Source organism: Lissotriton helveticus, chromosome 9, assembly GCF_964261635.1.
Source record: "Lissotriton helveticus chromosome 9, aLisHel1.1, whole genome shotgun sequence".
In the NCBI taxonomy this organism is placed as follows: domain Eukaryota; kingdom Metazoa; phylum Chordata; class Amphibia; order Caudata; family Salamandridae; genus Lissotriton; species Lissotriton helveticus.
Window position 1 is genome coordinate 328034771 of NC_136070.1, and position 27874 is coordinate 328062644.

The 27874-nt window shown below is 44.3% G+C and overlaps 1 protein-coding gene across 3 annotated transcripts in view; it reads right to left on the reverse strand.

Moving 5' to 3' along the window:
* Positions 1-27874, reverse strand: part of EML5 (EMAP like 5) — a 1317369-nt gene that overhangs the window by 48386 nt on the left and 1241109 nt on the right. For 2 of the 3 annotated variants that reach the window (XM_078660021.1, XM_078660020.1), the window contains one exon: positions 3602-6555. The exons of the other annotated variant lie outside the window; for it this stretch is intronic. In XM_078660021.1, the coding sequence (XP_078516147.1) occupies positions 6519-6555 (37 nt within the window). In that variant the 3' untranslated portion in view covers positions 3602-6518. Of the gene's footprint in view, positions 1-3601; positions 6556-27874 lie in introns of those variants that run through there. 3 annotated transcript variants of the gene reach the window in all.

Below are 27874 nucleotides of genomic sequence, written 5' to 3' on the forward strand. Positions count from 1 at the left end.
GTTTTGTAAACGGAAGAACTTTCCAATTATAAATGGTGGCAACACATATTTTAAGGATGGTTTTAGAAGGAGCATTTGGTTACATGGTTTAAAAAGTGTACTGATGGTAACAACAGCAGACTCAATAAAAGCAGCAGGGCAGATTCGTAAAGTTTTTTTCTGTCTGGCACGAAACAGGCAAATGTTCACCTTTGTACATTACAAATGATTTTTAAAATGTAAACTGAAGTGCAATTTGCATAAGTTAAAAAGCAAGGTTATGGAACGTGTGCAATGTATGCATACATTACTCGGATGGGTACTAAGTTTTCAGATTGCTTGTGTGACATTTCCATGGTTTCAGCGTGCCTTGGTGTGGCACTTCGAGGGACACTTCATAGCAAGTTAATTCCAGCAGTGAGATTAGTCATGTAAAGAGAGACGTATCAGAAAGTACCCCCTGTAGCGCAACAAGAAGCTTTAGAAAATGCACTGGAAATGTGCTTATGAAAGGTCGCCTATGCAGCTGTGGGTTAAAACATGATCATATTGGGGTCACATCAGATAATAATTGGTGATGATAGGAAACATCTAGGTGCTGCCATCAATTTACACTGCTTTGTGGCACAGAGGAGTGTGGTCTGCCCCACACTCGCTGCACCCTGCCATGTGGTGAAGAGTGCCTCGGTGTGTGCTGCATATCACGTGCCGAAAGGGCACTGTGAGTGGCTGAAAGTTACAGCCGAGTAAAACAAATCTGAAACTCAGTTTAGGATTGTGACAATGCTCAGAGCTGCTGCCTGAATCAAACAAAGCCAGGCACAGCCTATGTCACTGGTACCACAGAAGAACAGGCCAGGCTCTGCGCTGTAGAGGGTAGACACATCGGACATGGGGAAAAGAGGGTGCCCTGTCTCAGTCTGCCCTCCGGAGGCCATATAAAGAAATGGCACTAACTTTTCCTTTAAATTTGCTTTCTTGATCTGAGGCTGAGAGCTGGAATGGGCCAGCTTGCGCCTCATTATTGCTTGTTTTAAAGCTCCCCTGGGTCCTGAGCGATCACGCACTGGGCTACTCTCTCTCTCTGTAAGTATTGCAGCCCTCAACGCCGCCTTGCACATTAGGAGTTGGCTATGGGTGACATTAGCAGTTTAGTGCGGTGATGAGGATGCCAGTTGTAAAATGCGTTAGTCAGTCTTACCCCTGATGTGTGATGCTAGGCAGGGCTGTATACATAGGTGCATTTCGGGTAAGTTTAACATTTTGTATCCGGGGAAGTGTCTGAGAAGTGACCAAGAACGTCTATTTTCTCTGGACAATATTTGACCCATGGAAGGGTGTTACTTTCATTCAGAAAAAGGCACAGGGCATCTCGCTTTTTTCATATTCTTTTCTGGTTTTGCATATAAAGCAGCCCCTGCATACTTTATTTTGTAACCCCCTCCCTGATTAAAGGAGGCACAACTCTAAACACATCCCTGGATTCTGAACCATTTGTTCAATCTGAAGATGTCAGTATGGATTATGATGTAATTTTATCGACATTCAGTGTCTTCTCCTTGTTTTGATGTATTGGCAATTTGAGCTACCTGGCTTATCCCATACTACCCTGCTACTTGTCGGTAATTGATTATCTAACAGCAGCAAGTTACCACTAAGTGCTTTATGAAACTTACGAATGGAAAGGACCATAACCATGCACCAGATTTGGTCTGAGCTTACCACAGTGATTGGTACAAAAAGTGCATCGATGGCTACACAGACACACATATACACACCTTGCCCTTCTTGATAAGAAATGTAACTTTAGTTTTAGGCCGCGGACGACCAAAGAGATCAATTTAGTTCTAACCGATTCCTCCTTACACAGACACAACACAGCATGTGCACAAATATAAACAGAGAATACCACTGCATATGTTTACAAGATTTTGCGTGAGCGACCGTGTGCTACACCTGAAGGCTTCTATAATAGTAAAAAATCAATGCAATGCTTTATGCCAGCCTCTGCACAAAAAACATAATAAATAATGGCAAACTTCTTAGATAACAAATGCACTCGCAGTCCGTCTACCCCTTCTCTCACTCACCTGCCCTATACAGGAGTGGTACATTCAGAGAAAAGGCCACAGGACTATCTACTTGCATTCCAAATTTCGACACATTGAAAAAGGAGATACAACACAATTCAGAGAAGACTAAGCAAATTATATATGCAGTGGGCACACTGATCACAAACCTTGCTATAGAATGCAAGGTCTAGTCGTAGCTATACAGAGATTTGGTTATAACTGAGGATCAAGACAGCTCACACAGGGACACCGGACACATACAGAGCACCTACAGTTTAGCGAGACCTGCCCCACACAGATCTTACAGGACGAGCAGTTACTTAAGCAGCATGGTAATCTGTAGTCAAAATATCTAACATTGGGATATTAATTGACGGGATAGGACTATTTTAGTTCTAGTACCTTGGCAAATGTGATGAGCTCTTTTAAACATAGCCATTCGCATAAACAGTGTGTTTTCAAAGTAGAAACTGCCAGAAAAACGTCTAATAAAACAAAGAATAGATTGCTGATGGTATCCTATGCAACAGTAATGTTCTGGTTCAAAATATTTGCTCTTTCATTTGATACAGTTTGTTGTGCTGGTGTGAGTTATGTGTGTCTTTCATATAGATGTTTGTATTTAAGTATGTGGCATTTGGATAGCAAAAACCTAGCCGAAAAGCAGCAGAGTGCTGTACAAGGTGTAAGATGAAGATTGAGTCGGCGTGTTATTGAAAGGGTAGCCGGTCACGAAGACCGAAAGAGGACTGTTACTGTGTTGTGCCTTCCAGGTTTTATAGCAAGTATCCACGTGCCTCAATCGGGAACCATGAGAGGATTTTCAGCGTTCCCAGCAAAACAACATTTTGTCTTTAGAAGTCCCCATAGACTGGAAAAAGCCAAACTTATGGTCTTTTTTAGTAATTTAGTTCCTCTGCTAAGACGAAGCAGTGTCGCCACACTGTTTTTCAGCAGTGGAAGGAAAAATAAAATAATAACTAAAAGTTATCATTTTATTTGTATCTCTTGCTGGCGCTGCAGTTTTGCCTGGCGGGGTGGGGCTGCTCTGCTGACAGAGCAGGGGAGAGAAGGAGAGGAGTGGTTTGCACTCCCTAAAGTGTGCATGAAACATTAATGCACACTTAGCATGTTCTTCACCCAGGCTGCATTACAGCCTAGGTGGAGAACATGCCCAGGCTCCCTATCCCTGTCTGAGTGCCGTGGTTTGGTGCTCTGCAGCGTTGTGATTGGCTTGTGGGCGCTTCAGCCTGAGTGATTCCAGTGCCTTGTTACAGCCAGCAGAGGAGAGACACAGTGAGGGAGGATGCAGTGAGGAGATAAATTGTTTTTTTTTTAATCTACACCCCCCACCTCCCTCCCTGTCTTGCCCCCCACCTTCCACCCCTCGGCCTGTCTCCCTGTCCTGCCACTACGTGGCGCCCCAGAACTGCTTCCTTTTCCCTAGCCTTTGGTAACCATTTGATTTTCACTACTCTACTCCCTTGCCCCAAATAATCATAGCCTGTTCCTCACGCTGATCACTCACAAGAAGAAACAGGACAGTTCTGTACTCAAACCAGATACTTATACGTTTATTTGCGTTAATAGTTCCAACTGGCAACTCCTCCAGTGTGTTAAGGATGACGGCAAGCACACAAATAGGCCCATCTAGACTGATGACTACAGCTAAATTAGGCACCAAATATATTTACGCCTGCTTTAGAACTAGATCAGGCATTTGCCACCAACGCTTTTCCTTAGTAATTGATGAGCAGTGCGCAAAAGCAAAAAGTGCAAGAAAATGTGTGATTACCGCATTAGCCCTTTATGCTATAAATGTAAAATTTGTGCTAACACCTACAGGCCTGCCACAAACCTTTATTACAATTTGCACCTAAGTACATTGCCACTGAAATACCTAATACGTATGCTTTAATAAGAACTTTTTGGTTCAACCACAGCAACTTTGTGTGCGGCGTTACCTTTGGATAGCTGATGGCATTACACAAAGTGATAGGATGTGGCATTTGGCAGGCCACAGTCCAGATTGAAAACTGAAGTTATGTTATGTAGATTTGTAGAGTACTATCACACGGGAGGGTATCCTGGCGCTGAGCAGGTGTAAGTTTAGCCACACCCAAGGCCTGGTGGGACTACTTGAAGTCTTCAGTTTCATGTGGACTTCAAGAAGTGAGGATGAGGGTATTATGAATCTAAATCACCCGAATAAACTAATTAATAACAGTCACAAACAAACAACCACTGAAACAAGCAAACATTAGATTTTGTGAAATCCCTTCATTGAGATTTACTTTGGCTGTGATACTGCACACAGTGTTTTGAATGTGTATACATGTGGAGATTTTGTAGCAGAGTGCGTTAAATGACATCTTTGTTTTTGATTAAATGTTGCTATCCAGAAATTGTCTTTAAAATGACTTCTCTCCCGCAACCCTCCCCTTTGTTCAACTTGCCTTGGTGCCGAATAGCATTTGTCAAGAATTATCATTTCTATTTTGAAACTTTAGAATTAGCTGTAGCAGCGCTCAATGTGAGAAATCATGTGTTCAAGTATACTGTAAAATAGACCATGCTATCTCCACCCTAATACTTTTGTGCCTTTCGCCTCTCACACACTCCAACTCACCTCTGGAATATGGGATGGGCCCCATTGGCTCATCATAGCATTTAGTTTGAAGCAACTGAGTTATGCCTGTTCTCTACCTTGGTGCGCCTAATGAAAGAATGAGGCATGATAAAGGGATGTCTGCATGTGACCGCAGCAAACTACATTGCTGTTCGCAGCTCTGCGATCCGTGGTTTCAGACATTGGCTAATCCGTATTCTTGGGCTAAATCTGAAGGCATACTTTTAAATAATCAGTATTCAAAAAAGTATCATCACAGTGGGTGCACGCAGCAATTGTTAGCCCTAGCTACTCCTTAGTGATGGCCTTCTTTCGTTTGCTTGGCTACCTCATACCACAACAGTCAATGCTAGGTTTTAAGGATAACCACTGACTGTTAAAATCGGTTACATTTGAATTCACTACATGTACCTTCACTTTGTATGGACATCCTGAAAACGTGCATGGGTTTATACTTTTTTGTAGAGAAGATCTACTGCATGACTTTATTCTGCTGGAAATCTAAAGCAACCCCTCCATACATTAATTAAAAATACCTGCTCGTAGGAACTTCTTATCATCGCGTAAGGCCCGGCTAATTTTATTCGTCGTTCCTAGGCAATTTAATGTGTGCTGGTTGCAAATGTTCCATTAATTGTGCAGTGATTGAACCCCCTATACCTCAGCATACTCTCGCATGTGGTTTTCTGAAGAGAATGGCAAAAAATAACTTGAAATAATTTTGTACTTTGCATTTTCCACAATGATTTGCTTGGATAATGAATTTCGGAAAGTAACGGCATACTGAAATTGCTGACAGTGTTGCAGACAGATGAGTAGAGCGGTTATCTTGAAAAGCTATCACAATTGGTCAAAGCTGAGTTTTAGGTCAGTTTCTGCACGCTTCCACCGACCCCTATTACAATTTTGAATACAGGTATGGAGGAACTGCTCTTTAGTAGTAACACGCAATTTGTTATTTGGTTAGCATACCACCTATCTCTCTTGCTTCGCTACCCTACCTGTTCAATGACACTAAAACACTCTTCAGAATCACAGTTATTGGAATGCAGTGCTTGGCCAACTGTTGGCTCATTTGAAGAATATGAAGAAAGAAAACACATTATGGCAATTTCATAGTACATCACACACTGAGAACAAGGAGTTGGACTTTCGGCTGTGGGCAAGGCACGCGCACAGTGAACCCGGCGCCGGTTTCTGCTCACTGCACTAGTGTGAAGTTCACATGTGAGTCACAGAGCATTAAGGACCGGGGAACGAGTTCATGCAATGTCTTCTCTGCATCCATTGGACACGATTTGCAGTGCAGGTCTCTCGAGGCTGGGAGTGCTGCACGTGTGGGGCAGTATCGCAGCCACCCTGCCATGGCTTTGGTAACGCACTGCCTCGCGCCAATCAGCTTCACGGGCGTCCTCTGCTGCGCCAATCAGCTTCACGGGCGTCCTCTGCTGCAGTTACTAGTAGCAAATCGGAGTCCGCTGCAGTATTGGTTTGAACGGAGAGGGCACACTGCACAGGCTCAGCGGAAAGGTAGTTCTGCAGTAGGCGTCAATGCACAGCTGTGTGTGCGCCACACCAGGTCTTTCTCAGTTTTGAGGCCCGCGGTCCCTTGCATCCCAATGTCAGCACGCTCATCCAGCACTGGAGTCTGTAGATGCAACTGCGGGCACCCTCGGCCCACCCAGCTGCTCCCTTGCACGCGGCCTCGCTCCCTCTATCCTGGATCAGCACCAATTCTCGAGCCATGCTTGGGAACCACTGGGTTCGTCTCTTTGCAATGCTGGACCCGACATGCCTGCCTTCACATGCACACTGCCTTTGGCTAGCTCAGCTCCCCGTCAGTGAGGCATATGCACGCATTTCCACACAAATAAACTGCAAATTACAAACAGAAAGAAAACAACACATAAAAACATTATTTTGGTATCTGCGCTTAACCGAAATCTGTGAACATTCAGCATAACATGGCATCATTTGGCCGCAGAAGGCATACACTGGATTATTTACAGTAAGCAATTTAACAATGTTGGACAATTAATAGAGCCCATGTGGTAGTTTATTAAAGGCACTCTATTGTAATCAAAGATTCATGGTAGTCATAGTCTATTAGTCCATTAAGTGTATTTATTTATAAGTATAGAAAGATGGTAAGTCTAATCAATACATCAGTATTAGCTTATATGAACACTTAAGTATATGCCTAGGTATTTGCTATTTGCCCCACCAGGAGCAAGGTCCTCTCTGCTCAGCCCATCTCACCAACTGATCTTGCCACATACAAAACCACCCTAACATTCTATATGACATCATAGCAGGCTGAGCAGGCAATGCAGAGAGACACCATAGAGGGATTGTATCCAGTAGAGTAAGACTACAACACATCTCCCCCATTATAATAATGGAAAACAAAGAGAGAGAGTGTGAAACTGTAGGACACATGTGAAGCATACGAAGGAATAACAGTTAAACGTAAGGTAATAATATAGTGGAACAAAATAGTGTAGTGGAACAACAAAAGAGAGGAAAAATGCTTGAATTAAAATATACTATACAACTCATCCTTCTCCTTTGATAACGCACATACACTTATCCTTCCCCCTTACTCAACATGCATTGAGGTGGCAAAATGCACAAGACAGAAAGGAGGATGCACTACTAAAACAATTAGAACACTCTATTCTCAGATAAGATAAGGAAAAACAAGGAATGTTAGACAAAAGATATAATCAAAAACTAAAAACAACGGCGTTTTTAAAAGGCAACACACCACATGTTGTAAATAAACGCCATATGACAGGTCCAACACCCATAGAAAGGTAACAGTAAAACAAAAACTGTTAAATTTAGGGTACTAAAATTCACGGCAAACGTGACACGGTTATCCTAAAACATAACAAACATGTCATGCCAACTATAATTGGAAAAATAACAACTCAAACAAACATACTCCGAGCTATATCAGCCCAAAGGTAACCCACCCTGGGCACTCCTTCACCCGAAGGACAACAAAATAAGGGAAAAGAAACAATTCCAAGTTATTCTAAATTTTGGGGATTGTAACACCCAAAGGAAACAAAAATTAATGAAAATCGCCATGCCCATGGCAAACATCAGATAGATTTCTTTCAACCTAGAGCAAACATATTTAGGGAAAACTGAACCCTAGGAAAACAAATTGTTACCCACGACATGCTAAAATAAGGAAAACTTTAAATTTTGTGACACACATGTTCTACTGGATGAGGAACACTCCACTAAAGTCAAAAGATACAGCACAAACACTTAACATCCACAACTCCAGGAAGCAAAAACAAACTACATTTGATCAGCAAATTAAGAATGTCTCATGTTCCATTGAGCTGTCAACAAAAAGGAATGTTGTGAATACGGGAAGATTCGCGACTTCCTCCACGAAAACAACAACATTACTATCAACGTCACAACAAACATATATCTGCAACATGACTCCATCCAGATATTTAAATTACATGGTAAATAGAACATAACAAATTAAAACAATAAACGTGGTCACCGTAGTCTAAGATGAGCGATACCTCACCCGAAAGTCCAGTCCAATGAAGATGAGTGATACCTCACCCGAAAGTCCAGTCAGCAAAACAGAAAATCAAATCCATGGAAGTCTAATTCACTATTCATTTATCTAAAGTTAAAATGTTGCAGGTAAAATCCAGCGTAGGTAGAGAATTTGCGCCACAAGCAGCATCATCAACACGGGAAGTGTAGAATCATCATGAAATCCTCATTAGCGCTTGTAAATCTGGATTTGCGTATGTAAAACAAGTTTGCCACAACTATAATAGAGTTAGCCTTCACGTAAATGAGATGCGCTTGTGATGTATCTGCTAGTCAAACTTGGATGTGAAACGTCGTGAACTGAGGATGACAAAAGGAATCCATCCCAACGTCCCAAAATGGCCGCCATAGCGTCGTTGAGCGTCGCTTTCTATAGGAAATGGGTCTCGTTTTTACCCATGAATCCCCATCACTAACACTCTGATGAACCGCAAAGACGTCATCAGATGGATTCTAACAGGGGAAGGAGGAGAAGCTCCGCTGACCAACCGTCACCGACTCGAGAGAAGGTGAGTTGGTGGACTTGAAAGAAACGCTGGCCCAATATTACGATACAAAGTCTATTCCAATGTCAGGACGCCACAATCACTGACGCGTATACGTTTGCAAGGTGTAAAATCTCTCTACTGGCAATGAAAGTCAAGAAACCCAAATCTTTGTGGAGGCATATGAAGTCAGCTCACATAGCGCTACGCTCCCACAGCGCTTCAGCTCACACAGCGCTACGCTCCCACAGCGCTTCTGCTCACACAGCGCTACTCTTCCACAGCGCTTCATGTCATACGGCGCTGCTGTATACTTAGAATTAATCACTTCATGCGCCGTTTTAATTTGCTGCGTGTTTTTTCCAAGTCAGTAAACATCAGTTTACTTTCCAAAAGGGTAAACATTTGCTGCAGTTAAGACTTCCCAAATAAAAACGATGTTGCGCTTACCCTGTCTGCTTTGAAGATCACTGGCACTTCCACGTTGGGCCGACCGGTCTTTGGTCACTGGTGGGGCATGTGGAGAGCCAGTTTGCTTCTACTTTGCGCGTTACTTCTTTTCTTATGTTTCTATATTTTTGTTGTTTCAGCTTCTTTTTCCTGTGATTCTCCAGTTCCATATGTTCAAGTTCAATCAATGTAGATCACGTAGGTTCTCCTCGTCGTCGCCAGTATTGTAATCAAAGATTCATGGTAGTCATAGTCTATTAGTCCATTAAGTGTATTTATTTATAAGTATAGAAAGATGGTAAGTCTAATCAATACATCAGTATTAGCTTATATGAACACTTAAGTATATGCCTAGGTATTTGCTATTTGCCCCACCAGGAGCAAGGTCCTCTCTGCTCAGCCCATCTCACCAACTGATCTTGCCACATACAAAACCACCCTAACATTCTATATGACATCATAGCAGGCTGAGCAGGCAATGCAGAGAGACACCATAGAGGGATTGTATCCAGTAGAGTAAGACTACAACACACTCCATGCGCGTTTTTCTACTCCGGGCACAAGCTGAAAGATGACAATTCTGCAACACGGACATGTAGCAGTAGCACACAGTTTTCTATAGGGCAGCATAATAGTTATCAACATTTCTTAATCTTAAATCAGGGAGATCCTATATATAATTATTCAAGTGATTAGCAACAATTCCCCAACAAATAAGCATTTCAACAACAGTAAGGTGTCCTGTCCCTTAGCTCCGGTGACCAGTACAAACTATTCGACCATTGCTTTTATAAGCTCTAAACAGCTTACTTATTGGTCAGTTTTTTTTTTTGCAGAGTTCTATATAGCGCGAACTTGACCCGAACTGAATCAGGTATCAGAGCGCTTTACATAGCACCAGTTATGTTACATGAGGACACACATTCATTTTAGTTAGGCACAGGGAGATTAAGGGCCATATGTATCAAGCCGTTTTTGAGTCGCAAAGGCCGAAATTCGCAGAATTTCGGCCTTAGCGACTCGCAAACGGCCGTTTTGCATGTTTTGGAATGTATGAAACATTCCCAAAATAAGGAATTGCAAACTTGTGCGATTCCTTATTTTTCCATAGCAAGTAGGGAATCGCAATTTTGCGATTCCTTAAATGCTATGTATGTAGCATTTTTGGCTTGCGAATTTTGGATAAGAATTCGCAAATTACCACCAACTTATAGTTGATGGTAACTTGCGAATTCTTCAAAAAATGCACAATTTGGCATTTTTACAGGTGGCATGTGATGCACACACATGCCCATAGGGCATGTATGTGCGCCATATGCACACACATGTTCTTTTCAGGGGTGCAGCAGGGTGTCTTTGAGACATCCCTGCACCCTTGCAATAATTCTCAAATTGCGATTAGCAAATTGCGAATTCGCAATTTGAGAATTATTTTGCATTCATTCCTATGGGCCTCCTGGCCCATAGGAATGCATTGGAAATTATTCCTTAATTGCGAATTCGCAAAATGCGAATTCGCAAATAAGGAAGCTTAAGGAATCGCAAATTAACAGCGATTTTTTTCATACATACCATTTTGCATTTCCTAAATAGCGATTCCTTAAAATTCGCTATTTAGGAAATGCAAAATACTTTGATGATACATATGGCCCAAAGTGATTTGCCCAGAATCACAGGATGTTTGGTTTCACCTCCCTGTCAATCCTGTGCTCCGGGCAAGATCATTTGTAATATTGCCTTCAGACTATATGAAAATAAAATAAAAACTACGATTAGGGGAGATCAGAGGGATTTAATATTTAGTTTCTCATTTGCACAATTCATTATTGTGTCATCATGATAGAACAGTAAGGCCATACATTTCACATCTCCATTCAGAGCAAAGTGATATCACAGCATCAAGAAAAGTGTTATCATCCTTATGTCCCTTTTCCAGTCGTTACTTATGAGGTGTCATCACCTCAGGACAGAAAAAATGCACAGGATCTTAGACTGCTAGCCCCGCCCACCCATCCTGGGAGCCATAAAGGGAGCTGGCACTCTAGGCTCCTCCTATGTTGCTTTCCTATTGCTGGGATAAAGAATGCAGGAGGCCTCTGCTGGGCTTAGACTCTTTGGAGTGAGGCTACGTTACCTCCCTTGTGGGGTCAGAGTGTGATCAAACATCCATTGTGGGACATCGCACTAAAGGAGTAATCCTTGGGGACTGCTTCTCTACAGTGCCTGCTTGTCTTTCCTCTTCTTGTGTTCGGGTGAATTTTGGCCATTGACTCTCTTCTCTGCGGTGGATGCTGACCGCAGTATGAGGAAACATTTTCATGTAGCCCATGTTCATTGGATCTCTGTTCGTGCATGAGCGGTTGAGCAATGTCCGACCGCACGTCTGTGTGATTTCTCTTCGGAGGCACAACGTCAGTACATATCTTTGAATGCTATAAAAAGGCCTTGGGTAAATGTTTCTTGGTATGCTGTTGTTTTGGATTGCTTACTAGATCTTTTTTGGGTCAGTTTGTATTGGAACTCACCTTTACAAAATGGGCAGTCTCTCTCACATGCAGAGACATTTCTCCCATTCACCTTGTTTGGCTTTCTTTTACTCTCCGGAGCGTTCTCCTCCTCCTAAATGCCACAGACACTGGAAAGAGGAGGAGAGGATTAGGATTCTGTAACACCACCTCCTAATAACCTTGTATCTCATGGATGCTTATTTTCCTATTTTGATTGACAAGCGCCATCAAAGTTTGTGAGGTTTGCAGCAGAGAATCAACATTGGCAGGTCAAGAACCTCTCCTCTGGTCTGGAGTGTGTACGAAAATGATAGTTCCAGTTGTGGCTCATCTGCATATGCATGGAATTCCAGTAGTTTCATATATAGACGATTGTTTGCTCCATGCGCCAACAGTGGATCATACCATCAAGATCTGGGAAGAAACAAATTGTGTCCTCTCCTCTCTAGGTGGTCTTCTCAATTTTCCAATGTGTCAGCTATGTCTGTTCTAGCATCGAGTGTTCATTGGGGCTCGCTTCAGAACATATATGAGAAAGGTTTTCCCCCAGAAAAGGGATCATTCAACTTCATTCAGTAATTCTCAAGTTCCTATCTGCCACAGAGGCTACAAGCAACTTATGGTTAGAGGTTCAGGGTCACATGGCAGCATGTTTAATGAGAAAAGCTTCATCTACGCCCTCTGTTGTGGCATTTCAACAGCCTATGGTCATCAACGATGCATCCTTTGGATAAGCTGGTACCTCTATCCTTGTAAGTCAAAGAAAGTTCTTCTATTGGTTTGATGTGCAGAATTTAGTAAACGGATTGAAGATGCATCAAGAATCTCCTGAGGTCTTTACAACAGACTCCAGTCATCTAAGCTGTTGAGCAACAGTTTTAAACAAGATCCGTCAGTTCAAGTGGTCGTTATTGGTGAGTCGGAAGTCATCAAATTGGAGGGCGCTGATGGTATTCTTCCTTGCTTTGAAGTTCTTCCAAAGAAAATAATCCAATCACGTAGGAATAGGTCGTTAATTAACAAAGACTACAGAATATCTTTCTCAGACCTTTATTAAAAGGAAAGGGAATATGAGCCATTGTTAGCCAATAAGCCGCCATTGAAAGAATGGTTGAGAAAATTGGCACTGTGCCTTTAAGAACTTCACAGTACCCCTGTATCCCACAATGCCTCACAGGTGACAGTTTGGTCAGGTCTTTTTTAAGGTGATTAGAAATCCTGGGAGAAGTAATTGTTGAGAGCTGTAAAAGTTTCTGTCCGACGAGGTGGGAGAGTTTCATACGTCTTTGATGAGGATTTCCCTCAAAGAGAACTAAGATTACAGGAAAGTAACTTATCCTTCTCTTCCAGGGGATCCTCAGCAATAGTCCTAAGCACTGAATAGAATAGCAAGTAGAAGTTGATAATGAAAAACAACAGCTCCAACCACTACCCAAAAAGATTCCTCAAAGAAGCCTGTCCTACTCGAGTATCTGCTTTAGAGTCTGAATCTAGACAATAATGCCTAGTAAATGTATGTACAGATCTCCATGTAGTGGCTCTGCATATTTCTGAAGTGAGAGCATTTCTTAGGAGAGCTTCAGTTGCAGCCTTTTCCCTTTTAGAATGTGCCTTAATTCTACTAGGCAAGGAGTTTCAGCTATTTGGTTTGAGAGAATTATACAGAAAACTGTCCACACAGAGATAGTCTGTTTTTGATTATGCTAAATCTGTTCTCACTGGACAATAATTAATAAAGAGGTGATATGATTTCCTTAGGTCTATAGTTTTATTTAGGTAGAATTTAAAAACTCCTTTAACATCAAGACAGTGTAAAGACCTTTCATTCGACTTAGGTGAACTAGGGAAAAAGGTCTGTAATAAAATGTTTTGATTAATGTGGAAATCTGAAACTACTTTCGGAAGGAAGCTGGGATACGTTCTCATCACTACTCTATTACAATGTAAAACTGTGTAAAGTTCTACAGAGCATAATGCTTGAATTTCACTATCTCTGCATGCTGAAGTGATGGCCATTAGACTATCCTTTTTCTATGATATATGCTGCAAAGAGGCGTTATGAATAGGTTCAAATGAAGGACCCATTCATTTGGAAAACACTGTTAAGTTCTCGATTGGGGGAAAATGACCTAATTGGAGGGAACACTATTTTTCAGCCCACCTAAGAAGTCTTTGACCATTGAAATGTTAAAGAAAGAAGTTTGTGATTGAGATTTTGAAAAATGTCTTGTAAGACTTTGTCATTTAGGATCCAGTCATGATTTTTAAAAAAAACCGTACTGAGTGAAGCTGCTTGGATATTCTAACCCCCTGGAAGATGAATAGCTGTTATATTTAGGTTTCTGGCTGTTGGCCATTTCCATATTGCCTGGGCTTTGAGAAATAGAGGACACAAGTGAGTCCCTCCCTGCTTGTTCAGGTAATGCATTGTTGTGTTGTGGGTTTTAACCAGGAGAGAGTTTGTTATTATTGATGGGAGAAAAGATTTGAGGGTCGAATGAACAGGTCTTTCCTTTGTCCGACCGAATTCCTTGAGTTTGCAGGTGACCTATATGAGCACTCCATCCCTGGAGAGAGACATCTGTGATCAATGTCTGAGTTGGCAGACCCTGATGGAATGATACTCCTACCAAAAGGTTCTTCGGTTGCGTCCACCTTCGGAGAGTTTGAATTTCAGCCTGTGATAATATTAGTTTGTCTTCCAAGAGGCTGAAGGCCTGATTCCACTGGTCTTCTAGACGTTGCTGCAGAGGTCTAATGTGTAGTCTTGCATGTGGAACTAGAAAGATGCAATAAGCCATTGAGCCTAGAGGGATGCAATCCGTCTCGCTGATGGATTGCAAACTTGGAGGAAATTCCAACACTTCAGATTGATTGATAATAATCTTTCCTTCGAATGATACACTTTTCGCGTTTGCGTATCCAGTATCGCTCCCAGATATTGCAGCTTTTGGACCGGACAGGTTGTATAGTTTCTATGGATGACCTGAAGACTCAGGTTGGTTAATGTTTTGATAAAAAGTTGGTAATGTTTCTTTGCCGCAGCTGGTGACATGCTATTTATCAGGCAATTGCCCAAGTAAGTATAAACAAAGATCTTTTGTTTCCTTAAGTGAGCTGTGACTACGGCCAGACATTCGGCGAAAGTCCATGGAGCTGATTTTAGCAAAATGGTATGACTTTGTATTGATAGTGTGGAGAACCTACTTTGAATCAAGAAATTATTGATGCTTTATAGATACTGGTACTAAGCAACAATGTGAGATTTTCTTGCAGCTGCTACAATGACTAAATCAGGAGGAGGATCCAATCTGAGAAATAATGGATCCTGGTCGAGAGGTTTATATTTCTTGAGAAGTCGAGAGGGAGCAGATTACACATATGTGGGCGTTAGACAGAACTGCATTGCAGGTTGCAAAAGACCAGGAACCTGAGGACGTAGTGGTTGTGTAACTGTTCTGTGATGCAGAGTCTACAAAATCACAGAAGATGATGTTGTGGTGGTAGGGATGACAGTGTTTAACTTTATTGCTCCTCTTATTAGTTCATCATTGAAGATAAGAATATCGTCTGCAGGCGAAACTGTTGCAAGAGTGGCGTCTCTCAGAGTAGAAAGGTAATGTTTGACTGAAGAGCGAGAAGCCGTAGACCAGGATGGAGATCTCCTATATCTAGATCTGTGCGCTCTTCTAGATCTCATCATGGATCTGGTTCTTGATGTTACCTTAGATCTGGAGCAGTGATGCAGTAGACTTCGAGATCTTTGAGGGGACTTCAGGGCTGCAGGTGGAAGATGCGGGCTACTTAATGGTCCTATTGCAGTCCCTGGGGGCACAGATGGTGTGCCTGGATAGAATTGAGGAGATGGGACCTCTAGGAGATGGCATACCTGAAATGGGAATCTCAAATGGGATTCTTGATGGAGAATAGGTCTGAGAAAATTTAGAGTCTGACAAATGGGGCACAGGTCTACGTTGTAGACTTTAAACCCAGCAGGGAGAAATGTTCAAGGGTGATCTTTTTCTGGACCTAGATGTAGAGCGAGGCCTGAATTCAGCTCTCAACATCGATGGTGGTCGTTGCACTGTGTGGGACATCGTATGTTTTTTTTTTGACATTTACGGAGACTTTTCTACCCTGTACGACATCAAATATTTTTCTCTCAACGTCATCTTCTGTGCTGACTTCGACATCAATACCTACTTCTTTGAATTTGATGGGTGATTGTAGGAGGCTGGCTTAGTATATGGTTCACACCTATTTAAGTGAAGCACCCTGCACTAATCCAGACAACCTCTACTCTCTAAGTAGTAGCTGTGGAGAACAGCCTTCAGGCATAGTCCGGGAGTGTTAAGTAGCTTGTTTTACCAGATCTAATCATGTAGTAAAGGTTAAACAAAAAAGAACCACACAGTGTAGTTATAAAAATAGGTCTATTTATTACACAACACTCACTTACACATTGGTGCATCTCCTACTCAGAGATATCAACACAAATACACTACAATACTTCAATTGCAAGAGGTAAGTAAGCACAATACACGGTGGTCTCAAGGGGGAGACCAAACCATAGTCTAAGAAAAAGTGGAACGTGAACTACAACCGAAGTGGGGACTTGGACCAGGAGACTCAGAAGAGCTGGGGACACAAGGAACCACCCGAGTTAAGTACCCAAGAACCCCACGGAGGCTGTGCTCAGAGTGGAAATACAGCCGTGTACTCAATAGAAGTCAACGGTAAAGTTGCTGTTACAGTTTTGAAGAAACCCCATGGGAGACATAAGGTTGGAGAGTCACCACACCTGTGGATACCCTAGGATACCTGCAACAGGGAAGCCGTGTGCATAGGTGCAAAGTGACGTCTGAAACCTCTGTAGACTACAAAGTAGGACTTCAGTAAAAATGCCACTGGCGAAGACTGTGCAAAAGTCCTCTGGAATCCAATGGTGGATTCTTGTAGAGAAGAACCTGTAAACAGTGGGTACAGATGCCACTCGGAGGTGACCAGGAGGCACGTAAGAGCAATGCCCACAGATGATGGAAGATGTAGGAGTGATGACAGTGATCTTGTCGCTGCAGCTGTGAGGTCCAGGCAACAGTGAGGAAGACTAGGGGCCGTGCACAAGCTGCCCCACGTCAGATGTTGAGAACCAGGGGGTCGGTGTCAGGTGGGAGCACCAACAAGCCTTGACAGCAGCAACAGACATGGTAAACAATGAAGGAGCAATGTTGGGGCCAGCAAGGTCCAAGGGACTCACCAAGTGCAGGAGAGTCAGATTAGACCCTAAGCAAGCATGCATGGGAGCCCACTGAAGCAAGAGAAGACCCTCAAGAGGAACCACAGGCCAGAGGCACAGGAGTCTCAAGAGGACCCTGAGCAGCTCACCAAAGATAAATGCCCACGGTGCAGAGGATGCTATGAAGACTAAGATCTTGGCAGGAAGAGATCCTGGAGGCTGGAGCTTCTGGTAGCCCGAAAATCTTTGAAGTGCAAAGCCAACAAGCCTTGGCAACAACAAGTCAATGCAGTGCACAGGGGTTTGGTTCAAGCGGTTCCAAGGAAGGATGCTCGCTTCAAACTTGCTGAGAGGACAGGTCAGCACTCGAGTGAGTTGCAGAAACACCACCTGTGTTGCTGAGCCTTTAGAAGCCCATGTAGCTCAACTCGGCAGCAGGAGGGCAGAATCATGTCTGTGGCCGGCAGCAGCTCTAGCTTGCTAGCAGACCTTGAAAGGCTGTTAACGGGAGTACTGGGGACTTCCCGGAGGAGCCCCCCAATGCATGGAATCATACCTCCAACCAGAGGGGCAACTAGAGCCAAATTTCGAGGGGGGGGCTTCTGAAAATTTTGGGGGGGCTAATTCTTTCAGCAATAGGCAGATTGGAGATGAAGGGGAGAAAAACCAACAAAGCCTCGTTAACATGTAAATGATCTTTTAAAGACCTGTGAAGTACTCGGGGTGATTATCTCAAAACCTGTTTGTGTGTGTGCCCGGGCTGACACACACCATGGGGTGGGGGGGTCTGAAGCCCTTTGAGCCCTATGGGGGTTGCGCGCCTGCCTCCAACACCAATAACAGCGCTGGGGTATGGTTCTAACCTGTTTGATACCAAGGTTCGGCAGAGCCACTATATAGTTAGCCATTGTGTAATGATGCACGGCCACTAAATGTATCAAAATGGCTGACCACACTTACAAAGCCTGGAGAATCAACTCAGAGGTTTGTAGAGGTGTCCTGTTCGTGCAGGGGAAAACTCACACTTATAACCCATTATCCTGCCTTCAGGATTGAAAGGCCTGCCTTAGGGGTGACATAGGTTTTAAATGTAGTGACCTCAGATAAGGAAACCTATCTCTCGTAGGTGGTGCTAGCATCAGTTTACACAGTTTGCAATGGCAGACCTGTTGTCACAGTTTGAGTGGTCTGTCATGGGTGGCCCAATACATGCTGCAGCCCTTGGGAGACCCCTGGTGTGCCTATGCCCTGGGTACCTTGGTACCATATACTAGGGACTACAGAGGTACACCAGTAGCGAATTGTGGAGGTACAGAAGTACTTACCATGACAAATTTAGGTAGGAAGCACAGTGACTGGGGTCCTGGTTAGCAGGATCCCAGTCAGACTAGTCAAAAACATACTGACACCAGCAAAAAGTGGGGGTAACCATGAAAGAAGATCCTACTTTCCTACTGTGATCTTGACACCGATATAAGTCTCAACGGCGAACACTGATGGTGTTTTGATGTCGAGTGGTGGCTTTCAACCACTTTTGACGGTGTCTTCGATTGCATACCTCTCACAGCGAGCACACTAGTAACTGCTCCATCCTCAACACCATACCTCTCAACATCAATAGTTTAAGTCTCCTTTTTCATGAAGGTGTCTTTCATGAGATCTTCCTCCTTGGGAGTCCTTGGAGTAAGAAGAGGGCTCATTGGAAGAAGAGTGATTTTCCCCATGACCTCTTAATGAAACAGCGATTCCTCTCTCTTGAAGACCATGAAGTCTGATTTTCTCTCTTCCTTTCATAGTACGCCTGGAGAATTTCTTGTAATAACCACAAGTCTCATGATTATGGCACTCCGGCAGGCAAACAATGCAAATAGTATGAGGGTCTGTCTAAGCCATTTTCTTCCCACAGGAATGGCACTTCACAAAAATTGAAGGCATTCTTAACAGACAATTAAGGTCTTTTATGTCAGGAAAAAGGTTCTCTACCCTCTAGGTGCTGAAAATGTCAAAAGATGTTTAAATGGAAAAGTTTTGGAAAGAAGAACAAATTACTTATCTTCGGTAACGCTTTTTCTGGTAGATACAGTATCTGCCTGTGGATTCCTCACCTTGTGAATATCCCCCTTGCGTCAGCAACATTCGGAAACTCCTTTGTAGCTTTGCGCCGACGTGGACGACGTCATAGAGGCACGGCATCGCACGCGACTCCGCTGACGTCACCGACACTACAATAGGCCCACGCCGGCGTGATGACATCAGTTCCGCCCTTTTTTCCGTGCCTTCGAGGCACACGGACGGACCAATGACAGTAGAAATATACACAGTATACGCAGTACAAATATCAAGGTAACACACACAGTGTGAATCAAATGCAATAAAACATTTGAAATAAACAACTCCTTGACAATAAAGTAAATACATTACAGTAACTCTGGTATAGAAGAGTGGACAATGGGGAGGCGGGTGGGTCAGTGAGGAATCCACAGGCAGATACTGTATCTACCAGAAAAAGCATTACCGAAGGTAAGTAACTTGTTCTTCTGAGAGATACATCTGCCAGTGGATTCCTCACCTTGTGAATAGAGTCCCACAGCAGTCCCCACTCCTGGAGGAGGGTGTCCACTCCTCTACACCAGAAAATCCTGGAGGACAGAGCGCGCAAAGTGGCCGTCCCTCCTCACCTCAGTGTCCAAGCAATAATGCTTTGCGAAAGTGTGGAGGGAGGCCCAAGTCGCCGCTCTACAAATGTCCTCAACTGGCACACCTCTTGAAAGTGCAGAAGTCGAAGACTTAGCTCTAGTAGAGTGAGCTCTTATACCCTCTGGAGGATCCTTACCGGCCGTAGCAGATCTTTATACAGAGGATGATCCATCTTGAAAGAGTCCTTTTATGTACTGCTCTTCCTTACTTGCAGCCAGCAAACCCAACGAAGAGCTGGTCATCCATTCGATAGTCTTTAGTTCTATCAAGATAAAAACTCACCGCCCTCTTGGGGTCCAGACGGTGTAGCCTCTCCTCCTCCTTGGAAGGGTGAGGGGGAGGATAAAAGGTAGGAAGGGTAATAGATTGACCTAGGTGGAAGGGATACACCACCTTAGGGAGAAAAGCAGCCCTGGTCCTAAGATCAGCATGAATGGTCAAGAACTGGGGCTTGGAACTAAGAGCTTGAAGCTCACTTACCCTCCTTGCCGAGGTGATCGCAACCAGGAAGACTGTCTTAAAAGACAAAAGCCTCATAGGACACTTGTGCAAGGGTTCGAAGGGAGAACCCATCAAGTAGGTTAAGACAAGATTTAAATCCCACTGAGGAACAATAAAAGGAGTAGGAGGGAACTTATTTGTGAGGCCCTTCAGAAACCTCAAAACCACAGGAGATTTGAAAAGAGACGGCTGGTCCGGCAAACAGAGAAATGCCGACAATGCCGAAAGATAACCCTTTACCGTAGCAACAGTAAACCCTTGCTGCGCCAAAGAAAGAGCAAACTGTAGTATATCAGATAAATGGGCTTTCAAAGGGTCAACAGACTTCTCCCCACACCAAGAGACAAATTTAGACCATCTGTAAGAATAAATGGATTTAGTGGAGTCAAGCCTAGCTGATAATATGACATCCACCACATCGTGTGGGAGAGAAAAGGAGTTCAGGTTTCCTCGTTCAATCTCCAGGCATGAAGGTGTAATGTCTGGAGGTGGGGGTGTAGAACCTGCCCCTCCATTTGAGAGAGGAGATCTGCCCTAAACGGGAGACGGAGCGGCGGGCGAGAGTAGAGGTGGAGAAGATCCGTGTACCACACCCCAATCCGGGGCGACCAATATAACTTGGGCCCGGTCTTGGCGAATCTTCCTCAAAACCCGAGGAATCAAAGGTATGGGAGGAAACGCGTAAAGGAGTTGCGAGTCCCAACTCAACTGAAACGCGTCCCCCAAAGCTCCCTGCATCGGAAACTGGAGGCTGCAGAATGACGGGCAGTGAGCATTCTCGCGAGTGGTGAACAGGTCCACTTGAGGAGTCCCCCACATCCGAAAGACGTGACGAACCACCTCCGGGTGAAACCTCCACTCGTGGTCGGCCGAGAACTGACGACTGAGACTGTCTGCTCGCACGTTCAGAACCCCGGCCAGATGATTTGCCACCAGACAAATCTGGTGGTCCTGAACCCAGGACCAGAGGCGCAGAGCCTCCCTGCAGAGACACTGTGACGCCACTCCTCCCTGCTTGTTGATATACCACGTCGCGGTCGTGTTGTCCGTCAGGACTTGCACCGACAGACCGCGAAGGGAAGGGAGGAAGGCCTTGAGCGCCAAACGTATCATCCGCAATTCCAGAAGGTTGATGTGAAGCAACCTTTCCTCTGGAGACCAAAGACCCTTGACCTCCAGATGAGCACCTCACCCTAGAGTTGATGCATCCGTTATCACTGTGGCCACCGGAGAGATGAAAAGGCTTTCCCTGAGACAGATTGCCTTCCACACTCCACCAAGACCGATCCGCCGCAGTTTCTCTGGAGATCCTCACCGACTCCCTGAGATCTCCGTTGTGTTGATACCACTGCCTGCGGAGGCACCACTGGAGCGCCCTCATGTGCCAGGGTGCATGGTTGACCAACAGAATGCAGGAAGCCATCAGACCGAGCAGGCGAAGGACCTTCAGGACTGCAACGACCGCTCCATTGTAGAATAAAGGAATCATTTCCTGTATGTCGCGAATCCTTTGAGGTGGAGGGAATGCACAACATACATTTGTGTCCAGTACAGCACCTATGAACAGGTTGCGCTGGGAGGGCACCAGGTGAGACTTGGGTACATTAATCGAAAAACCCAACCGGTACAACAACTGAGTTGTCTCCTGCAGATGCTGGAGCTCCTTCTCTGACGACTCTGCCTTGATCAGCTAGTCGTCCAAATAGGGGAATACTGGAATCCCCGACCTTCTGAGATGTGCTGCCACCACCGCCATCACCTTGGTGAAGACTCGAGGCGCAGTAGTAATTCCAAAAGGAAGGACCGCAAACTGATAGTGTTGCGATCCCACCGTAAAACGGAGATACTTCCTGTGCGACTTCATGATTGGGATGTGGAAATACGCATCCTGCAAGTCGAGCGACACCATCCAGTCTTCTTCCAGCAGCGCTTGAAGAACCTGTGCAAGGGTGAGCATCTTGAATTTCTCTTGTTTCAGATAGAGATTCAAGATCCTGAGATCCAGGATTGGACGAAGCCTGCCATTCGTTTTGGGTATCAGAAAATACCGGGAGTAGCATCCCTGACCCTTTTCCTGCTCTGGGACCACCTCTATCGCACCCTTTCTTAACAGTGTCTGCACTTCCTCCTGTAGAAGTAACAGATGTTCCTCTGTGCAAAAACCTTGGCAAGGAGGGTAATTGGGAGGGAATTCCCGAAGGGAAGGGCATACCCATTTTCTACGAGATTGAGAACCCAAATATCTGATGTAACCAATTCCCAATCCCGTAGAAAGTAGGTAAGCCGACCGCCCACCGGACCCACATGATCCTGAATGGTGGATCTAGGGCTGCTTTTCTGAGGCTAGGGGGTTGGAGGAGGTAGAGGAGGAAGAGGCTTGACGACCTCGAGGCCGAGCCCTTTGTTTTCCCCTATATGACCTGTACAAGGGATTCTGCTGCTGCTGCTGCTGACCTTGTCGATAGTTGCGAAAGGAAGAGCGTCCAAAACCTCTGAACCTCTTGGCTGTAGAACCTCTGATGTGAAGCCCTAAAGATTTGGCAGTAGCCCTACTGTCCTTAAATCTTTCTAAGGCTGTACCAGCCTTTTTGCCAAAGCGACCGGATCCATCGAACCGCAGATCCAGCAAAGCAGCTTGAACATCTGCTGAAAAGTCTGAAGTTTTCAGCCAAGCCGATCTCCTTGTGGCAACCGCAGTGCCCATGATACGTGCCACCAAGTCTGCAGTGTCCAGTCCACTTTGTATCACTTGACGTGCCGCTGCCTGAGCGTCTGACAACACCTCCTCAAAATCCTTCCTGCTGTCATCAGGCATCTTAGGAGCCAAAGTACGCATTGTATCCATAAGGGCATGTACATACCTCCCCATAAGGCAAGTGGCATTAGTTGACTTCAACACCATACTCGCAGAGGAGAAGGTCTTTTTCGCCACCTGATCTTGTTTCTTGGCATCCTTATCACCAGGCACCTGTGGAAACGCACTCACATGCTTTTTGTAACAGGCTGCTTGTATGACCAGACTCTCAGGAGAAGGATGAGACGTCGGAAAAGCAGGGTCTTCAGGCGCAACCCTGTACCTTCTCGCCACATTCTTGGAAACCGCCGGTGCTGCTAGACGCTTTTTCCATACCTCCATAATAGGCTCCGTTAAGGCCTCATTAAACGGAAGCAATGGTTCCACCACAGAGCTGGGCGAATGTAAAACTTCTGTAAGAAGATTAGACTTAAACTCCACTGTTGGTAAAGTCAATTGCAGAAGTTCCGCTGCCTTCCTCATCACCACATGATAAGGCTGGACATCCTTTGAAGGTGCATCAGAACCGGATGGTAACTCCCACTCTGGAGAAAAATCCAGGCTACTAGCATCAGCTAGATCCTCAAAACAGTCATCCTCCATATCAGGATGTGACTCCATATATCTCCGCTCCTCCATAAGGCGCTGTGCCTCCCTCCTGGACCTCTCCTTAACACCCCTTGCCGCCGGATCCACCAACAACTCTGACGGAGCAGTAACCGGCGTCGGTATCGAATCCGATGGTCCAGTGGGTTGCCCTCGAGGTCGATCTGGAGCGGGCGACACCGGTACCGGCGTCGACGACCTCGGCAGAGCCGGGTATTGGCGTCGGAGCCGGCATGAACGGCATGAATGGAGCCGGAGCATAGGAGTGAGGGACTCCTAAATTGAAGGCCAGAGGACCCATGGGACCCGAAGGTGCGCCAGAGGGGTACCACGCCCTTGAAAAGACACCATACATAGCGTTTAAAAACGCTGATGGGTCCTGGCCTGGGGCTGGGAAAGGTGGCGAAAACCCTCAGGCTGGTCTTGTGGAGGGTTCGGATTCGGCTCTTCGACAGGCGCAAAATCCTCATCCACATGAACTTCTTCCTCCTCTCGGGCCGGGGACGGCGCCAGAGACGGATTCGAAGTCCGAGTCGGCGACTGAGCTTGCGACTCCGAAGGCGAAGCCTCACCTTCCTGATCCGAGACATCCAGCGTGACCACCTTGGAACGTACCTTCTTCGGTGACCTCGACCTCGAGACCGACTCCTTACCGGAATGACGCCAGGACTCATGTCTCCTCTTCTTGTGTTTCCTCCTCGATTTCGAAGCATGGTCTGAAGCGGACTTCGAAGACGACTCCTCTCGAGATCTGGATCTTGACCTCGCCCTTCTCGAATGAGATCTCGAAGATTTTCTTCCTTTGTCACCCTTCAGCTTTGCCACCAGAAGTTTGGTCTCTCTTTCCCGTAGTGCCTTCGGGTTCATCTTCCAACAAGATGAACATCCATCCACATCATGGTCAGAACTTAAACACCATATGCAGTCCTCGTGCGGGTCCGTGATGGACATCATTTTCCCGCATTCCCTGCAGGGCTTGAAGCCGGTCTTCTTTGTTGACATCGTGTTGAAACAAAGAAGCAGAAAAGCGAAGATAAAGGCAACAAAGTCACTAGATAACTACTGAGATTCCCCGAAACCGTTTGCGTCGATGACGTGGAAAAAAGGGAACTGATGTCATCACGCTGGTGTGGGCCTATTGTAGTGTCGGTGACGTCAGCGGAGTCGCGTGCGATGCCTCTATGACGTTGTCCACATCCACGTCGGCACGAAGCTACAAAGGAGTTTCCGAATGTTGCTGATGCAAGGGGGATATTCACAAGGTGAGGAATCCACTGGAAGATGTATCTATCAGAAAATTCTAAATAAAATAGCCTCAAAGGCAGAGCTCCAGGATCCTAACTGTAGGAGCCGGGAAATTAACTGATCTGTCACCTGTGAGACACGATTGGATACAGATGGTACTGTGAGGTTCTTAAAGACACAGTGCTCGTCTTCTCTACTTATCTTTCAATAGCAGCCTATTGGCTAACAATATCTCATATTCCCTTTCCTTTTAATAAAGGTTTGTGAAATATTTTCTACGGTAATCTTTTTAATGATATATTCCTATGTGATTGGATTCTTTTTAAAATGAAAACTCAATGTAATCTGGCCATTTTTAGCCTCTGTAGGCTGTATGTGTGTGGGTGTGTGTGTGTGAGTGTGTGTGTATATATATGTATATATATGTATATATATATATATATATATATATATATATATAGATATATATATATATATATATATAGATAGATAGATAGATATATCTCCTCCAATCATTTTTAAGAAGTGCTCCGGTATCACATACTGGGTAGGAATAGGAATTGCTTATCACTTTGATGAGGATCCCCTGGAAGAGAAAGTTTTGACTCTTGTAGCTCCCCACATCAAAGGAGTCGACAGCGTGATTGTGGACTTGTTAAGCATAGACAGCCGGATTCATCATTCTCCTGTTTTGCGAGCCCCTAATAGCGATTCATAAGGAATCGCTATTAAGGACTTGCAAAACGGGATTCATGTAGGAATTGCAAAAAATATTGCGATTCCTACATGTTCCTTATTTGCGATTAGCAAATTGCTAATCGCAAATAAGGAATAACTCCCCATGCATTCCTATGGGCCTACAGGCCCATAGGAATGAATGGGGAGTTATTCCTTATTTGCGATTAGCAATTAGCTAATCGCAAATAAGGATGCGATTTCAAGGGTGCAGGGGTGTCCAAAGGACACCCTGTAGCACCCCTGAAATGTAATCTACATTGGTGTTGCGCACACACATGTCCAAAGGACATGTGTGTGTGTAACATGCAACTTAGAAAAATGCATTTAAATGCATTTTTCTAAGTTTTTGCTATTTACCACGAGGTCTGACCTCTCGGTAAATAGCGGCCCAAAATTGCAATTTCGCAATTTTAAAATGATTCATGAATTGCATTTAAGGAATCTCAAATAGAGATTCCTTAAATGCAATTCTTCGCAAATGTGCGAATTCTTTAATAGTGAATTTTGCATTTGGGATGATGAATCCCAAATGCAAAAATTGCACTCGCAAAAGGCAAGATTCTGAGAATCTTGCCCTTTGCAAGTACAATTTAGCTTGATGAATCAGGCTGTAAGTTTTTTCATCACAGAATCTCACACTATTCAAAATGACTTTTGGGAGAATTCGCAAATAACTGGCGGATAATCAGCTGGTATCACGGAAGTGATTGTGGATTCAACTGGAAAGGGTATCGTAGTAGCCAAGCCCCCCGCTGCTCCGAGCTAGACGTCGGAGATGGAGCAGTGTTTTCACCGGGAATATTCGACGGAAGGACCTGGGGAGTCGGAGGACGTCATAGGTTCCAAAACCGTTTGATTCGAGCGGTAAAACAGCTCTAACTGCCGCACTAGTGAGTACAGTGGGTTGTAGGGTAAGTAGCGTGTGTGATTACCGAGCGGAAGGAAACGCTCGTTGATCATTTAAGAATCAACATAAGAAAAGCAGTTTACGATGTTGTCAACAGCGGACGCGCTTAAGGACCGGGAAGCAGCAGCAGACGCCCTATTTTTAGACATTCCTGAAGTAGTGACTTCACGAGTCGACCAAAGAAGTAATACAAATACCAACAATGATGTTAAAACTTTATTGAAATGACAAAGTGGTGGGAAAGGAAATCATTAGAAAAGTACAAAGAGGCCGGGAGAGTTCCACAAGGCCTAAGGGTAATGATAGCACCATCTGTTGAAAACCCCAATCCAATGATGCTAAAGGAGTGGGCTACGAATAACCTAGACACTTCAATGAATATGGTTGCCATTTTGATTAAGTATGCTAAAATTGATCGGGTAGAAATCCTCAAAGAAATTGAGGCTATAAATGTGTTATTGGAAGAGAATGACCAAAAAGAACAAATTAAAAAAGGCAGTGAGGAAATAACAGCTAGACTCAAAAAGCAAGAAGACATAATAAAAGAAAGAAAGATCTATAAGTTCGCGAGGGACAAATGCGACTATGAGACTGGGTGTGTATTTACGTTTTCAAGAAAATTTGACAATATCAATCGCCGGGCACTCACAAATGATGAAAGTAAAAGCAATATGACTTAATTGGGCGCGCAGGTAGACGGTACTATTTCCTCTGTTGAAGCAAGTAGTGTGGAAAGTAGTGTTGAGTCTGATGATGGCATGGGACAGAAGACACTCCAAATATCAACTAACTTTGCACAAGGAGAAGAGCTTGCTTTTTTAGTGGAAGACTGCCGGCAAACTCTAAGACCGCGCAATCAAGCACGGAATCAAGAAATAGAAGGAACCAACGGAGGAAACAGAGGCGGAAACACAAATTACAGAGGAAAAGGCAAGAAGAAATTCAACAGCAATAAATAGATCAGGTACCAAATGAAAACGATAATGTTGATAACACAGTAATTAACCTTTCAGATCTCACGTTATCGTTTGCAGAAAAATAATTGTTGGTCTTGGGTCTTTCATTTTGTCCTACCAATTGCTTCAAGTATACTCAAACCAGAGTTGATGTGTTTAAATTCATCCGCAAACTAAAATTAGGAAAACATTTCCAATTGAATAATGCTGCTAAAGTGGCGTCACAAAGCAAAATTGCACAGGGAATGTTTCCTAATTTACAAGCGGCGGATGTGGGCACTGTACTGAATGCACAATCTTTAGTCAACTTGGATGAAATATCAGAAAATTCAACACAAGAAAATCTGGCAGAAGCAGGCATTAGTTGCAATATGCTGGGCTGTAGCCCATTTAGACCTCGATCAAGTTTTGTCCCAGTGATGCCAAGGGATGCCATCAACGTCTTTAGTGATTGCATGGTGGATGATCTTAAGAAATT